This window comes from Micromys minutus, assembly GCF_963924665.1.
Source record: "Micromys minutus genome assembly, chromosome: 2".
NCBI classification, from domain to species: domain Eukaryota; kingdom Metazoa; phylum Chordata; class Mammalia; order Rodentia; family Muridae; genus Micromys; species Micromys minutus.
The window spans coordinates 90,912,533-90,930,133 of NC_137971.1; the positions used below are offsets into that span (position 1 = coordinate 90,912,533).

Here is a 17,601-nt window from a genome sequence, read left to right on the forward strand (position 1 = left end):
AGAAGAAAGACAACACAGACACATGCATCACAATGTTCATAGCAGCCCTATTTATAATAGCCAGAAGCTAGAAAGATCCCAGATGTTCTTCAGTAGATGAATAGATACACAAATTGTGGTATATCTACACAATGAAGGACTACTCAGCTATCAGAAACAATGACTTTATGAAATTCGTAAGAAAATGAATGCATCTAGAGAATATCATCCTGAGTGAGGTAACTCAGTCACAAAAGAACAGACATAATACACAGTCACTCATAATTGGATACTAACCCCAGAAAGCTCTGAACACCCCAGAATCAACTCACAGACTATATGAAGCTCTAGAAAAACAAAGGCCAAAAAAAATGAAAGGAAGCCTCAGTTCTTCTTAGGGAAAAAATGTATAGCATCCTCTCAGAGTGCTCTACACATGGGCCACAAATCATTAATAATTCAAGAGCTAAGATCATAGCCTTGTGACAATTTTTGGTATTCACAGATCATTATGCTTAATCTATACCCAAGAAGAAATCTGTTTCCATGTCACGTTCTATCCTCCATGTACTTCATGCTTATGGTAACTAGTGGGATTTTTATGCATGCTTTCAAACCTCTAAAAGAATTAAGTACTGACAAAATTATTCATATAATGCTATGCCAAAATGCCTTTCAAAATCTGTAAATGTATCTTTCTTTTTGTAAATAAAGCGGTAAATAATATTTTTTAAAAAAAGAATGGAGGAATTAGCAGCAATGAACTCTATTCTTTTTTTCTATCTAAGAGAGTTAACTTAGTGTAGAGGGACATGTATCCTGATCAAGCTATTCATCCCAGCAACTTCCCTCAAAGGGAGACTGAGTGTGGGTGGGGGGGGGGTCTTAAGCAGAGGAGAAAGAGTGATGGGGGAAGATCCCATGCTAAGGTGGAATGAGTAGCTACAAGACTAAGAGCTACCACTGGGCTGGAAGTGGGTACCAAGGAGATTTGATTAGGGTGCTCTGTTTCTGGATATAGTGAAAGAGATGCCCAGAAGGGTGGAGCAAGACAAGGAGCTATGAGTTGAGGCTATACGGGGGAGGTCTCATTAGCTGGATCAAAAGTAGAGGAGGAATGATCTGGTTTGGGCTTCATGATAGAAGGAGTTGACTGGGGGAACAAGAAGAATTAAGAAAGAGATTGGAGTAGAGAGAAGAGAAAGCCTGGACACCAAGAATCTGTTTCCAATTCTCTGATTTCTCACAGGGCTTATCAAGTCCCAAAGAATATTGGTATCTAGGGTGCCATTAGGCAGTCATTTAGATTGGTTATCTAAGGGATATTGAGGCCAAATTTGATTGCAAGAGTTTTGGGCCCTTCAGGTAGGGTGCCAGGTGTAGAGGCTAGAGGTTTTCTGAGAAGCACCCCAAGTGTGACTGAGAAGGTATGGCGTTGGTGTTTCCATAAATGAGGATAGAAAAAAAAGTTGTATAAACCTGAGTTTGAGGGCATTTCCAGGATTCAGAGAGGATTAAATGAAGGCCAAGGCATTTAGAGGGTTATCCTTGCACTCAGCGGGAGTCATAGCTAATTCTCTGTGGAGACTTGGCACCTGGTACCAGGGATTTCAACATGGCCAGAAGGCTTGCCAGAAACCAATGGAAAACCAAGATCAGGAATGAGGTCCAAGGATAAGGGACCCCTGTTAAGTAAGGTTACATAATGTTATAAAAACTATAAGGACCTAGAGAGGCTGTGGGTGACAGGCAGCTCCAAGTGGGAGACAAAACGCAAAGGGGAAGGGAAGGGTTGCAATAGCCATGTTGGGTCTAAGGAAGCTTCAGAATTTCAGCTCCAAGGATTTGTGAGGTGGGGAATGGGATTAGTGAAGAAATCCAGTCATAACTCTAAGATCATGGCTGGGGTACTTCCACTACTGAGAGCATCAGAGGGGTGCCAGATGCTCCATTGTCACTTCCTCAGATTCAGGGAAGCATTTCTACTGACCAAAAGAGGAAACTTATAAATTATTGCAGGAGGATGGGAAAACAATCTGTGAGCCAGAAGGTGAATCTGTTGTGGGTGAATAGAGATGAGGGACAAGCCCTTCCCTCAATCATCTCAGACGCCAAGGGGATGGTACAGGGGTCAGGAAAACCTATCCAAGTCATCATAGCAATGTAAAGGTTTTTCTGGTGCAAGGCCATCTTGGCAATTGGGAGCCAAGGAATACCACAAAGTCACATTATGCAGTGTATCTCACACAAGAGATTTACTGGGGGAGAAATACAGAGAGAAAGCAGAGTGCTGAGTAGGGGGGTGAGTTTTACAGGCTCTTTGCAGCATGCTCAGTGAGCTAGTGGAATACAACAAGACCTGAAGTATTGCTTGGTCCTTAACGCTGAAACATTGTTTGGCTGTTAGTGCTGGGTCAGGGGGTTAGGGATTCCCACTTCTCAACACTCAGGGTCAAGCCAGATGCAGAGTGTTTTTTCCTTCTCCCTGGTCTCGGACATGGGGTAAAGTCATGGGCAGGATGTATTTTCCTTGGACCCTTTAACCTGCACTGAACCAAAATAAGCAGTAACGAAGTAGCTTATTAACTTGTATATTTAAGTGAGGAACATAAGAAGAATCACCCCCAAAACAAACCAAAATGGTAAAGGGAAGTGATCAACTTCAACACCAACCAGGAGGGATTCAGATTAGATCCATCTCTCACTGAAAATAGGTGATATAAGGTCAGGCAACAAAACAAAACTGCAAACTCAACTCATCCTATATCCATCTATCACTTTGGTTGCTTCCTTGACTCTTCTTTTCTTTCTCCAAAATTACTTTCCCCAATAGCCTGGCACAATTTGGTTCTATTATGTTGTCCAAAGTCTGGGAGTCTATTATTCCATTAGGGTAAGGTTACAGCAATTCCTTCCCTTGAATTAGGAAAAAAAATGTTAACACTTGAACAGCAGATCTTGCTGTGACTGGTGTGTATCTCCTGAGATCATTTCTGAAAAATTACCTCTATTTTTAGCATCTGGGACCATTAGTGCTTTGATCCAGCCTCATCCTCTCTGGACCAAGAGCACCATCACAAGTTAAAGGTAAAAAGGATCATCCCTTACACACCAGGAACTACACTGTATGTGCTGAGTAGAGTTTACTGTTGATCACTGAGACTGGGGTAAGTGTTTGATGACAAACATGAATTGTTAATGAAATAAAAAAAAATAGTTCTGTAAAGACAGGAAGAGAAGTAGGGGAGGGCAGGAGAGATAACAGCCATGCAAAAGTACTGACAGCTTTTCTTATTTTCACTTCACTCTAGGTCACCTCAAACAGAGCCCTATCCTACAGAAACTAGTTCCTAGAACATCTCAGGTATTTGGGTAGGTACAATGCATACTGTATACATACCAACATTTTATAAGCAAGTACTGTGTGTATGTGTGTGTGTGTGTGTGCATGAGCATGCCTTTCTGCGAGCATGCACGAATCCCTTCTGTGGCAGGTTTTAATTTCTGACTGTTTTTCCTTGTCGTCTCAAGATAGGGTCCATGGATTTGTAGGTACAATCATCCTGACAACAACAAGATTAGCACTTCTGGAGTAATGAATAAACTTGTCATTGTATATTTAAGGTATAAAACATGATAAAATGAAGAGTTGTAGACAGTAAAATCTTAATTACTTCTTGCTCTCCCTCACAACAGACCAACTGAGAGTAAGCAACAGCTTTTATATTTGTTAATGTGGAACACTGTTTTTGAGTTTATAAGAACTTGTACAGTATCTCCAGAAACTCCAATTTGTCTACACAGTATGGTATCGTTTAAATTTAATGTTCCCTGTGTAGATAGCCTTATAATTTCATGTCTATAAATTTTAGAATCCACAAGCAAATATATCCTTGCTGTAAGATTTTTCTGGTAAAAACTGGAGACTGATTGCCTAATAAAGGTAATGTTCAATTACATTATCCAATAAAAGAAATGTAATCATTCTTACACCTCTACTCTGCTCATTATAGCACAAAACCATGTTTGCTCCTTATAAATGGCAGGACCACAATTGCTGCAATAGTTCCTTGACACTCCCCCAGCAATTAATAAGAGGAATTCCACAGTGCTGGAAGCGTGGTAGGATTGGGATTGTTAGGGAGTTATCCCGTTTTATATATTGTGGGAATATACCTAGCCTAGAAAATGAGGACCTGCATTGAATGCTTTCAAAGTGAGACCTTGATTTGAGGAATGGTCAAATCATAGTGCGCTCACAACAAAGTGCACCAGTCAAAAAAAGCTGTTACACATTTCAACTTTACTTTTCCAAATGAAGTTTCTGAAACCATGAGAGGCATCAGTGAATATTTTAATTAATGTGCATTAGCTGTTTTGGTGACATAATAGATTTCATAAGCCTTCTGATTTAGTAATTGGCACTGTTATCTATATTTTACTAAGAATCTAAAGAAAGAAGGGAATATTTTTTTTTTTTTTTACAAAAAAGGATTCAAGTTAGTACAATTAGCAAGTAATTGAAGCAGAGTCATATGTTAAAACTAGGCAGTCTAAATCTAGGTCCTAGCCCTCATGTTTCAGACTGGACCACAGAACAAGATCTGCAAAAGAGTGATAATACTGGAAGCCAAGCTGCCTGAAAGATGTTTGAAGAATTTGAAGAAGATTCAGATTTGGAAACTAGCTATCATTTTCTCCGGGAAGACTGTGAGTAGAAATTGCCTTATGTGACATTTTTTCTATTTTTAGATTGATATTTTTTGATTTACTATGTCTACTTACTGCACCCATGAGTTCAATGTAGCATCAAGCTGTGAAGTATCTGAGACAGGCTTTGTCAAAGTATCTGAGACATGCTTTTCACATGGCATGCTTCCCTCATGAGTCTGTTTTCCTTTGGGGCCTGACAGCTGTCCTAGAGATGTCTCACTCATCTGGGTGACATCAGGACTGAGTGGCTCTAACATCTTGTACTCTAAATTTCCAAAGCAGCTTTATTCAGGAGATTGTCTGTAAGCAAACTCATGCATATACCATGTCTTGAAACAAAAAGATGTGTATCATATAAATTTATTTCAATTAATTTATGCATTTAATCATAATAATTAAGGTTATTCCCACTATAGTATATTAAAGAAGAGGTAATAGGAGCTTTCTCTGGAATATGAGAGCATGAGGAATACATACATTTAGGGAGGAAATGTCTTATTTTGTTCTTAAAAAAAGTTTCCAGGAGAAATTTTCCAGTTTTCAATAATAGTCATTTATCCAAGTCTTTTAGAAAACTTACCTGCTGAGTCCAAGCCTTACTCATTGCACATCAAACAAAAATTATTGGTTTAATGTCTGCAAGGCACACATGTTACACATGAAGAAAAAATATTAAGACTCAGAAACTTCAGTTTAACATGAATGAAGTTGGGAAAAACACACAATTATTAAGGAATTAGAATTTTTACATGTTTTTAGTCTCTCTCTCTCTCTCTCTCTCTCTCTCTCAATGTATGTGTGTGTGTACCACTACATGAGATCATATGTCAGATAAAAATGTAAATGGAAACAAACTTTGTATAGAAAGAATGCTATAGGAAAGGCATATGGTTTAAGAAAGTATGTGTCAGATATTTCACAGCACTGGACATAATAGAAACATGAAGTATTTGGTTAAATATCTGGTGAAAAATGTTCTGTAGAAAAGCAGAACCAAGCATAGGAGGAGCCTTGCATGTCTTGTGTTAGCATCCCCAAAAGAAAAAGATCTGATTTTTTACTTAGATAATTTAGAAGATTCCTTATGCTCTAGCACAAAGTTGCTGTTTTTCTATGGTGAAATACTTTTAGTAGTAAGAAACTGAGAAATGTAATCCATGCCAGTGTTCCAGTGCCCAGAACACAATAAACAATGGTATAAAGCAAGCTAGAGAAGTTGAATGTAAATATTCTACACAATATGTGCACACTAAGAAAGGCTAAATTGACTGCATTCATGTCAGAATATTTGGGATATAGTGTAGTAGTCTTTTTAGAAGCTGGAGATCCTGGTAATGAGATAAACACCGCTACTTAAAAATGTTAATAATGTATACTAGAAACAAAGAAGGCATAATTTTGCTTAGCATTGATTTAATGAATGAAAAGAATTTGAATGAACATTTAGTAGGCACAGATGGCATTTAATATAACATCCTTTTCATTTTCTAACCATTTTTAGGAAGAAGGTTTTCACCTTGCATCATGATTTTCTCTGCCTCTCTTCCCAATGGAACTGCCTTCCACCCTTCCACATTTGTTTTGCTTGGAATCCCTGGAATGCAGGAGCAGCATGTTTGGATGGCTATTCCCTTCTGCTCCTTGTACATCCTTGCTCTGGTTGGAAATGGCACTATCCTCTACATCATTATAACAGACAGGGCTCTCCATGAGCCAATGTATCTCTTCTTGTGTCTGCTTTCTATTACTGATCTGGTCCTCTGTTCAACAACATTGCCTAAAATGCTGGCAATCTTCTGGCTCAGATCCAATGTCATTTCCTACCATGGCTGCCTCACCCAGATGTTTTTTGTTCATGCAGTCTTTGCCACAGAGTCAGCTGTTCTGCTGGCCATGGCTTTTGATCGTTATGTGGCCATTTGCCGACCACTTCACTATACATCCATCCTCAATGCCGTTGTAATTGGGAAGATTGGTCTGGCATGTGTGATGCGTGGTCTTCTCTTTGTCTTTCCATTTGTCATTCTCATTGAACGTTTACCCTTTTGTGGACATCATATCATCCCTCACACTTACTGTGAGCACATGGGCATAGCCAAGTTGGCCTGTGCCAGCATTAAGCCTAATACCATCTATGGTCTTACTGTGGCACTCTCAGTCACTGGCATGGATGTCGTCCTCATTGCTACCTCCTACATCCTGATTCTGCAAGCCGTGCTGCGATTGCCCTCAAAGGATGCCCAGTTCCGAGCATTCAGCACATGTGGAGCCCACATTTGTGTAATTCTTGTCTTCTATATCCCTGCATTCTTTTCATTTTTCACTCACCGCTTTGGCCACCATGTGCCTCCTCGGGTGCACATCATACTTGCAAATCTTTATCTCCTTGTGCCTCCTGTTCTCAACCCCCTAGTCTATGGCATCAATACCAAACAAATTCGCATGAGAATAATTGACTGTTTTGTAAAGAGAAGATGACAATAATCTTCTTCACAAAGACAAAAGACTAATGAGTTCCTGGCTTGAGCTAATCTCAGTAAGTCAGTATCATGTAATATTGGAGATGTTTGAAGATCTCAGAGCAACCCCTTCATACCTATAAAGTTATATATAAGTTATAGATAGATATTCAGTCTTTAAAGGAAAATGAATAGGTTAGGAGGAAATGTATAACACTTGAAAGAAGAGTCATGGAGGTTATATATATATATATATAATTATATATATAATCCTAGAACCAATGTCATTGATGAGAGTCTCCAACCTGGTCCTAGAAGGCTAGAAGAAACTAAGGCCCTGTGGTGCTGGGTTGGGTTTGAAACAGATAAAGATGGCAACTGGGTGAGTCACCATGAGAAGTCTGGAAGCATGTGGTTGCAGAGGAAAGGTAGAGTACACGTCTCTTAAGGAATTACTTCAAAAGACGCCACTCTGTAAGGATTATACTCACCCCATAATCTCTGCTTCTTGGTTTTCTAAGCACAATGAGTTCAACATACAAAAACATTTTAAGGGTCACTATGGACTTGGTGTGATCTTTTGTTCACCTCAGTAGATAGATTCCTGGGTGTGCAAGGATCCCTAGGATAGCTTCTTGCTAGTTGCATCCAGTCAGAGTGACAAGAATCCTCAAGCAGCCGGCCTTCCTGCATACTTCCTTTGAGTTCTGGAACTGGTTGTGAGCTGCTACACTGCAGCTGGAAATCAAACCCAGGTCCTCTAGATGAGCAGCCAGTACTCTGAACCACTGAGCCCTCTCTGTGGGGCCATTTCCAGATGATCATCAAGGACATTTATTCTACTCTGTATCTTTTTTTTTTCCAGTGAGATAACATTCAGCCTATTCATGGTGGGTTAAATTTATTATGTGGTATTTGGCAAATAAGAGTCATATCATAAAAGAACATAAACTTCTACTGTGGTATCATAAAACTATGCATACCATGAAATTTGTCACCTTAGCCTTTTAAAGCATACAATTCAGTCATCTAGTCATCTTATTATGCTCACAATGTTGGGAAACCCTCAAATTTTGTTTACAAAGCTCTGCATCACTACATGTAGAAATTCTGTGACACATCAGAAAAGCCAAGGAAATTCACCAAGAACAAATCTGTTGTAGGTGCTTTAAGAGAGCATGGCTTACTTGTTGTAATTGAGTTTCCTTCCATTAAAAATATTTATTGAAGAGCCACTGAATACTAGGTATACAGTCGAGTTTACAGGTCAATAGGCTTGAGAAACTCACAACATAGATGGGTAAAGAGAAGATGATGTGGTTTAACCAAAGCATGCCATTTGCACTGACTTGGTATAAAAGGCATGGGAGTCTTCTGTACTGCCAGTGATGTGGTGAATTCAGATAAGGAATTTCATTGATTATGGGTCAAGATCCAGCCCTGAAAACACCGAGGGTCAAGTTTAGCAATGGAAGGAAAACACAACCTTCACTGTTGCTCGAAGAAAATCTCATACAATTAAGACAGCTAATAAACATGCCAAATGAGATTGTATGGGGTGAGCAAATCTAAAAATCCATTAGGTTAAGAGGAGTAGCCATTACCTGTTCTCTCTCTTCTCTCTTTTCTCTCTCTTTTCCCCCCACCCCCTCTCTCTTTCTCTCATGTATCCACATGTACACATTCAAAAGTTGCATTTTATATTAGATAGGAGACAAACACTATGAAATTGGGCTGTGATAATAGTAACAATATCTCAGTGAAATGAAAATCCCTCAGACTCTAAGATGCACTGAATTAAGATAATAAACATTACTAGTAATGAAACGAATGAAAATAGTGATACAAATCTTAATTTTGTTCTGCCGTCTTACCCGGAGGCTGTGCACTTTGAGTCACTGGTATGTAAGAGGGTGGGTTTGCGTGGCTCTCTCAGGCTCTCTCAGGAGCCCCTTCTTCTGAGGAGATTAACAATGCCCAGTTTAAGTTGCCTCTAGGTGGTGACTTAGTAATAACATATACTGAAAGTGGGAAAAAAGCACAGTCAGCTGAAAACGTGTGTGCAGTAATGAATTTATCAGAACACAGCTGGTTGTTATCTGCACCTGAGAAATTTGCCTCAGTGAGGATCAAGGAGAATCCTTTTGTTTCTTGATTTTTAAAACATCCAGTACCCCTTTAAAAGATTATTTGGTAGATGGTAAGCCGGAATTTGGTGAAGGGAGGTGGCCATTACCTGCTGGAGATTATTTAAAGCAGCATTGATTAGTGTTTCAGATCAAGAAGTGTTATAAACACAGCACAAAATAGATCATCCAATTGACACATAAGGCACATTTAAGTTTTAACAACTATTAATGTGTGATTATTCTGATAACAAAAATTGTTATAGACACTGAGACCCTTAATACATCACCAAAGCTTCTTATTTATTTAATAGTGTGTTTTATAAATAGCTTCTGAGCCTGAATTTCCAGTAAAAGGGAAAATGAATGTTTCATCATATTCCAAAAGCAAAATTCATCGAAGTATGTTTCTCCTAAGCTGTATAGAGATAAAAACTCCCATAATAGCATTATGTGAATCAGAGACTAGAATATCTAAGTATTTCTGCTATCATTTAAAAATGTATGATTTTAAATTAATTTTTGAGAATTTTATAGATCACATAGAATGTTTTGATCACATTCTCCCCATCTGTTACACTTTTTAAGCATACAAACAAATGTTTATGATACATAGTCATCAAGTTGAGACTCTAAAGTTTCAGTGTAAAAAACATCTTACAGTTTTTATTATTTTGCAATTAGGGCCTTAGTGAAATTAAGAATAAACAAAACAGTAGATATAAATACAAAATACAGTTATATCAAGTAAAAAACTAGTGAAAATCATGCCCTTGCTTCAATCTTGCTGACAATCATCTCTAATTGCCATCTTTCAACAAGTTCTATCTGTTAGAATAATTTTATCAGAATTTGGCTGAATCCAGCCTTTTTTGAATTTTTCTGATTTTGCAATTTTTGATTTTGACAAATAGTATAAGGGAAAAATGAAGCCATCTTATCATTTTAATTAGTCTTTGTCCCTTCTCAGTGTCAAAGAAGGTATAGACTATTTTTCAGGTATATGTCTTTCTTTTCACTAATTAATTAATTAATTAACTTTGCATCCTGGAGCTTCCTCTCCCTCCTTCCTTCCTTTGCCCCCTCCCTCCCTTTCTCCTCAGAGAAGGGGAGACCTTCAATAGATATCCACCTTCCTTGGCATATCAAGTTGTCGTAGGACTCGGTGCATCTTATTCCATTGAGCATAAATCATAAAAAAATTCCTTATGAAAATTTTATTTTTTTAGACAGGAGTTTCTGATACAAAGATTAAATATGACAAAACCCAAGATACTATTTAAAGGTTCATATTTTTGAACTTCTAAATTACTTTCTATAATAATTTAATGTTCTTAAATCAAGTGTGCACTTAAAGAAATTATATATATATATTTGGAAATGCAGTGACATAAGACTATAATGAAGAAATTGTAAATTCAGAGGTATCAACATTAGTTTAAAGTATGACCAGCTCTATCAGTACAATCTTAAAATAGCACATATATTGCTTTATATTTGTAACCCCAATAAATTGTAACAGCTTTCATAATAAATATTAGATTTTATAGCAAATCTTTAGTGTAACTTTTATTTCATCCATTTCTCTAATGTGTTTATTTATTTATTTGCACATGTATGTTTGTGGGCATTTAAGCACAGTGGCATATATGTTGAGATCAAAGGACAACTTTCAGAAGTATTTCTATCCTTCTACCATATGGGTTAGAGGAATCTAACTCTGATTACAATGGGTGGCAAACACCTTTACCTTCTGAGTCATCTCACTGACCCCTAAATTCTTATATTATTACTATTTGAAGATATGTGTTTTTGTATATGTGTGCATAATATGTGGATGCACATGCTATGTCATATGTGTGAAGGTCAGAGGACAACTCTGTGGGGTTAGCTCTTTCCTGCCTTCATGTGGCCTCTAAGAGTTGGGCTCAGGTCACCTGGTCTGTGCTTCTAATATAGCTCCAATAGCACACCAACAAAAAAGAATCAACAATGGGTGATTAATTTTTTTTTGGCCTACCATGTAATGAGTAATAAGAATTCAATCATGATTCATTCATTTAGTTGCAAAGAGTACACGGGGACAATCCAAAGGTGATAGGTGTGGCATGTATGTCCATGTTTTAATGGCATGTTCCCTCTCTAATGGATGGCAAGACATCTTAAGCTAAGGATATTAAGTACCTTGGGGGACATTTCATTGTGGCTGTCTTCCTTTGCTAAATAAAGTGCATCATGTCTCCTTGACAAATGGGGTTCACCTTGTAGGTCTGAGGATATATTTAAAATGGCTGACTGATGGACTGTGTATTGCAGTCTTTGAAAATAGCACATTTAGGACAGGATCACAGGCAGGCTGTAGTAGCTGATATATAGACTTCACTGTGGATCATAAGACATAGTACCAAGGCTCATTTCTCTGCCCCAAAAGAACATGCTTGAGTAAGGGAGGAATTATACTGCAAACATCATGCAAATGTAATCCTCTTTGCTAGCCTTTGATGTGGCAGGAAAGTGAGAAAATAGGTGGATGAGATGGAGGTGTAGTCATACTGTTTCTTATAGCAGGCGATGGGTATGAGAAAGGAAGTACAAGTCAGAGCTGTGCTCATGTAGAGAGGATTACCATGGATGTCATGCTTTGACATGCACTGACATTTTTGTCTTTATACTGAGTGCTGGGAATTCATTTAAGATAAGGACTAGCCTTTGTACTAGTTGTGTTTCATGCTTTTAGATATCTGAAATGAACAAGACCTCACAAAATAGGATTTATTCTTAGTTTATTTCTAAATGAGTTTATTTCCATGGATATTCATCACCTTATTGATTTATTCAATGTTTATTATATTGTAATATATATCATATTATATTATATTATATTATATTATATTATATTATATTATATTATATTATTATATGCCAAGCATTACACAAATGTTTGCAATACAAGATGAGAGGAGAATGCAGGCTTGGTGTGTTTTCCTTAGTGCAATTATCCAAAACCTAGGTTAAATTTTTTTTTTTTTCTATAAAAAGCCTAGAGCTCCATGGCTGTAACACAAGATTATCTATTTAAGGAGTTGCACTCAGGAATGTAAATGTGAGGAAGCAGAACTAGGGGAAAGGATTCACTTGATTAAATAAATCACTGGCACCTGCCTGACAGGGTTACTTATCTGGTAACTGTGTAACAGGTGATAAATGGTAGAAGCCATGATTTCTGAATGTTATTGAAACCACAACTTTCTACTGACAAAACTATAGCTCCTGTTGTACATGATGAGGGTACATGCTTATAGCAAAGGGCACCTGTACTGCTCTATTTATAATAGTATTTATAATGTCACAGGACATTCTATTCTAGCCTTCTCTTTATGACCTTGCTTCAGTCTTGCTGACAAGCATTTCTAATTGCCATCTCTTTACAAAATCCATCTGCGAGAAGAATTTTATCAGAATTTGGCTGAATACAGCCTTTCCTGAGTTTTACTGATTTCACCATTTTTATTTTTGACAAAGAGTTTAAGGGAAAACATGAAGCCATCCTATCATTTTAATTAATATTTGTTTCCCCCAGTGTCAAAGAAGGTATAAGCTATTTATCAGCATGTCTTTCTTTTCACTAATTAGTTAATTAATTAATTAACTTTGCATCCTGAAGCTTCCCCTCTCTCTTCTCTTCCCAGTCCCCACTTCCTTTCCCTCTGCCCCCTCCCTTTCTTCTCAGAGAAGGGGAGACCTTCCATAGATATCCAGCTGCCTTGGCATATCAAAGTGCATCTTCTTCCATTGAGCATACACTTGAACACAGTGCACTATGTCACCTCCAGCTCTTGCTAGAGTTCCTCTCTGATGTATCTGCTGCTTTGTATAAATCTCTCTCTTACTCATTCCTCCACTTGGCTCCACAGTAAATGCTATTTTATTTTCTCTCTGAATTCTGCCATCCCCCTCCCCTAGACTCTACATTTAAGTAAGAGCATGAGATTGTTTGTTTGTTGGTTAGTGTCCATATGTGGCCTATTTTATTTAATGTAGTCTCCACCAAATCTGGCTCTGTTGTGGCAAGAGTGAGGATTTTCTTCCTTGAGACTATGTTCAGACATAAACACACTGCATAATCTCCTCCACTATTTTTTCATTGACTCATCATTAACTTTTATGTCTCTCTGTTCAGTCAAGATGAAGTATTTCCAGAGTCCCTAAGATTAACCAGCCTCATCTTCTGGGAGTTCAGTCAATCTCCAGGGCCAGTTTTACTCACAACAGCTATGGTGCCTTGTGATTTTGTACTGCAGGGGGAATTGTCAAGGAGCTAATTCTGGACACCTTGGGGCTTTTTCCTTACGTGCCTTAAAGAAGCACATCTTGGCTTCTGAGTACTCGAGAGAAGAGTGGAGAGATGCCGGGCTGTGAGCATGGGTACTTGTTAACACATATGTACATACACATGTACTCACACATTTCAAAATATTTGCTGAAGACAGCTGAGACTAGCTGCCCAGGTTCTCAGTCCCTAACATTTAGGTAAGAGCATGTAGATGATAATAGTCTTTACAATCACAATCTACTGCACAGCATCCACACTGGACATCAGCTGCCCTGTCACCTGATTCCCATTTCCACATTGACCACCATTGCCAAATTGTCTCTTTCTCATATATACAGGAAAAAAAATTCCAGATCCCACTTCTACTAGAAACAGATATTTTAAAATGCATTTTGTATAAACTTGAAGTGTTTTAAAATTTTCTCTCTCGTAATTTTATTTTTATGAGTGTTTCTGAGATAAAATGTGTCTATTTCATTTTGCATTTTTGTTCATTTTTCTGACATGGTATAATTTTTAGTGACAATGAATATATTCCATTGTATATTCACTATGTCATCAATCACTTTTTCTCATTAATAGCATTTCTCTTGTATACATTCTCAGACATTGATTATGTCATGGTAAAACTACATGATTACTGCGCACCATAGTACAGGGCCAGGCTACATAACATATACTATTGTTAGTTCAGATTATTTTGTGTATTTACTATTATGTTACTTACCCCTTTTTAAGTTTAAATTTCTTTTTAAATTTAAACTCAGGTACTTCCTTTGTTACTCCCTTTAGGTGATTCACCAGGGTGCCACCATGATGCCTTGCAACAGCACCAGCCACCCTTCTTTCTTCATTCTCCAAGGCATTCCTGGGATGGAAGACAAACACAGATGGATCTCTATCCCCTTCTCCTCCATGTACTTCATCACTGTGATGGGGAACTGTACCATTCTTATCACCATCTCTGTGGAACGCTCCCTGCACAAGCCCATGTTTCTGCTTCTCTTCCTCTTGGCTCTCACAGACTTGGGTATGTCGACGACCACCATTCCTAAGGTGCTCTGCATATTCTGGTTTGGACAGAATCAGATAAGCTATGAAGGTTGCTTGGTCCAGCTGTTCTTCATCCATTCCATCTCTGCCATGCAGTCATCTGTCCTGATGACCATGGCCTTTGATCGTTACGTGGCTATCTGTAAGCCCTTACGTTACTCAACCATTCTTTCCAATAGTCGCATTGGGCTCATTGGCCTAGTGAGCCTGGTACGAGCAATCCTCTTTATTCTCCCCATGCCTATCCTCCTCCAGCGTATGCCTTTTCATGCCAATCGAGTTATCCCCACCACCTACTGTGAGCACATGGCTGTGGTGAAGAAGGTATGTGTCGATACCTCAGTCAATAGGATATATGGTTTGGTTGTGGCCATGCTGGTGGTTGGGATAGACATCTCAGCTATTGCCTCCTCTTATGCGTTAATCCTACGGGCTATCATGCATCTTTCTTCCAAGGAAGCCCACCACAAAGCGGTCAATACCTGTACCACGCACATCTCTGTCATGCTTGTTTCCTACACCCCCAGTCTTTTCTCTTTTCTCACTCATCGCTTTGGGAGAGGCATTCCGCCTCATGTCCACACTATTCTTGGCAACCTCTACTTCCTTGTGCCACCAATGCTCAATCCTATTATTTATGGTGTAAAAACCAAAGAATTTCGGGACAAAGTTACCAAATATTTATACAGGAAGAAGGAACCTGCAATTTTTTCTCACAATCAGAAACTTTCTTGATAATCTAGCAGTTGTCTTTGGTATCAATGGTAAGTGTCTAGGGGAAATTTTGTTAATGGTAGAAATACATTGAAATGTCAGATTAATAGCTATGATATTTATTCTTGCAAAGAGGAGCTAAAATAGGGGAAAACTTATTAATTTCAATAACTCAAAAGCAATGCAATTATTCCTCATGTAATAAAACAATGATACCTGCTTTTAATATTTAACAGTGTTGAGTAAAATATTTGTGCTAAGGTACATTACAGAACTTTGAATGCCACCACCCACTTTTTCCATGTGAGAAAATGTGGAACATTTTCAAACAGAGCAAACTGTAACTTTCTTAGTCTCAATAAGTGGTCAAATATTATAATATATACTTTGCCAAGGTATACCCAGTCAAGCCTGATGCAGCATATGTGCATGTATTTGTGTAGTGCAAAGAAGGTTGGGATACAGAAAAAGTTGTTTTAAAGGAGTGAAAGGGGTCAAGAAAGCTTGAAAATGAATTGTGAGTCAATGTTTTATCATCTCAGGCAGTTGGCCTGACACTTGGACCATAGAACTTTCTGCTTCCTTTTGGCCAAGGGAGTACATACTTGACACAAGCTTAGATTTCTAGAGAAATTTTGGATAAGAAGAAAAAAAAAATACATGGAAACTCTAGTTAGAATACAGAGGTTGACAAGGGTTTTTAATTAGTTTTATTATTGCAAAAACTCCTGGAGTCAGCATTTCCACTTTTCACAACCAAATCCAGTGTGTGAGAAGACCTTCCTTCTCTCGTTTTGAGGAGCTGTTCTAAAATTATTTTATTTTTACTTCATTCACATTGGTGTCTTACCTGTATGTATGTCTGTGTGAGGGCATCAGATTTGCTAAAATTGAAAAACTGTAGTTAAAGACAGTTGTTCTCCCATTTTGATGCTTGGAACTGAACCCAGGACCTCTGGAAGAGTAGCCAGTGCTCTTAACCACTGTGCCATCACTCTAGCCCTAAGAAAATTCTTTTCTGATGAAACAACTCCTGAAAATGTCTTAAGAGAGAAAGAGCTGTGAATCTTAGCTTTACACTGAAAACCATTATGAAATCATGCACAAGGATAGTCTGCAATAAAAATCTGTGGACTTAGTACAGATCCAAGATTTACTCTGGGCTTAGTAACAGGTTTATCCACGGGCTTGTCCCACAGATTTTGTTTTTGCTTTGCATTGAGACAGTCTAACTATGTTCTTAACTAGTATGGAACTTTCTATGGAGATCAAAGTGGCCTCGAACTCAGAGATCTACTTGCTGCTGCCTTCCCAAGCTTGAGATTAAATGGGTGTACATTCACAGCCAGCTCCACAAATTATTAAAGTTCTAATTTTTAGTACAAAAATAATTTATTATTGTTAAGAAAAATCAGAAAGCACAACTCTACTTCATTCAAGATGCTTTAGAAAGTGCTCTTAGGAAACAAAATAAATAAGACAATTCTAGAAGGAGCTTTTACAGGTCTCACAGTTATCAATCTTTATGTCTTTCTGGGTCTAGCTCATCACACAAAGGGTAACAAAAATGCATCATTATTGTTGTTTTCTATTAAATTGTTATTAGAGAAATATGTGCATTTGATAAGGCAGTCGAGTGTTCTGGAATATTCAATGCAAAAGATTCCTTCTAGCTAGATACATGAATGTGTACTATATATGTATGTATGTATATAATAGTTCTGTAAGAAAACCTGGAAAATTTTAACTAATGGACAAGCAAGAAGACATAAATTAAATATATTTGTGATTAAAGAAATTTTTAATAATTTTATAGAAAAATGTTAATATATGATTTCTCTCTGTTTTTAAAGAAAGGGCTCACATTCTTCCCTTTACTTTTTTAACAAAATAAAATATAACAAGATATAGCAAAACTCATCATATTTAAAAACAAAAGACAACAGAAAAATAAAAACATCCCATGAGAAGGGACGAAGAACACAGACCCATTTGTTTATACATTTGTCCCATAAAAGTGCTAAACTCAAAGCTGGAGTATGTATGCAGAGGACTTGGCATAAGCCCTGTGCTGGCTGCTTGGGTCTCAGTGAGTTCAGATGAACTTTGCTCTGTTGTTTCAGAGCACCTTGTTCTGATGTTCTCCAGCCTCTCTGTCTCTTTCACCTGTTCTGCTTCCTCTTCAAGGTTCCCCGAGTTCTGAGGGGAGGGAATTGATGGCAAC

The 17,601-nt window shown here is 37.9% G+C and overlaps 2 protein-coding genes across 2 annotated transcripts; both read left to right on the forward strand.

Moving 5' to 3' along the window:
• Positions 1 to 6,216: 6,216 nt before the first annotated feature.
• Positions 6,217 to 7,170, forward strand: LOC308417728 (olfactory receptor 52D1-like; the record flags this gene model as incomplete). Its single annotated transcript, XM_080913044.1, has 1 exon — positions 6,217 to 7,170. The coding sequence occupies one exon, from the start codon at positions 6,217 to 6,219 to the stop codon at positions 7,168 to 7,170; it is 954 nt and encodes a 317-aa protein (XP_080769170.1).
• Positions 7,171 to 7,522: 352 nt separating this feature from the next.
• Positions 7,523 to 15,398, forward strand: LOC308417729 (olfactory receptor 52D1-like; the record flags this gene model as incomplete). The annotated part of the gene is given in 4 exon segments (XM_080913045.1): positions 7,523 to 7,533; positions 14,131 to 14,233; positions 14,378 to 14,413; positions 14,415 to 15,398. Coding segments are annotated over 4 exon segments (1,134 nt in total).
• Positions 15,399 to 17,601: the final 2,203 nt, after the last annotated feature.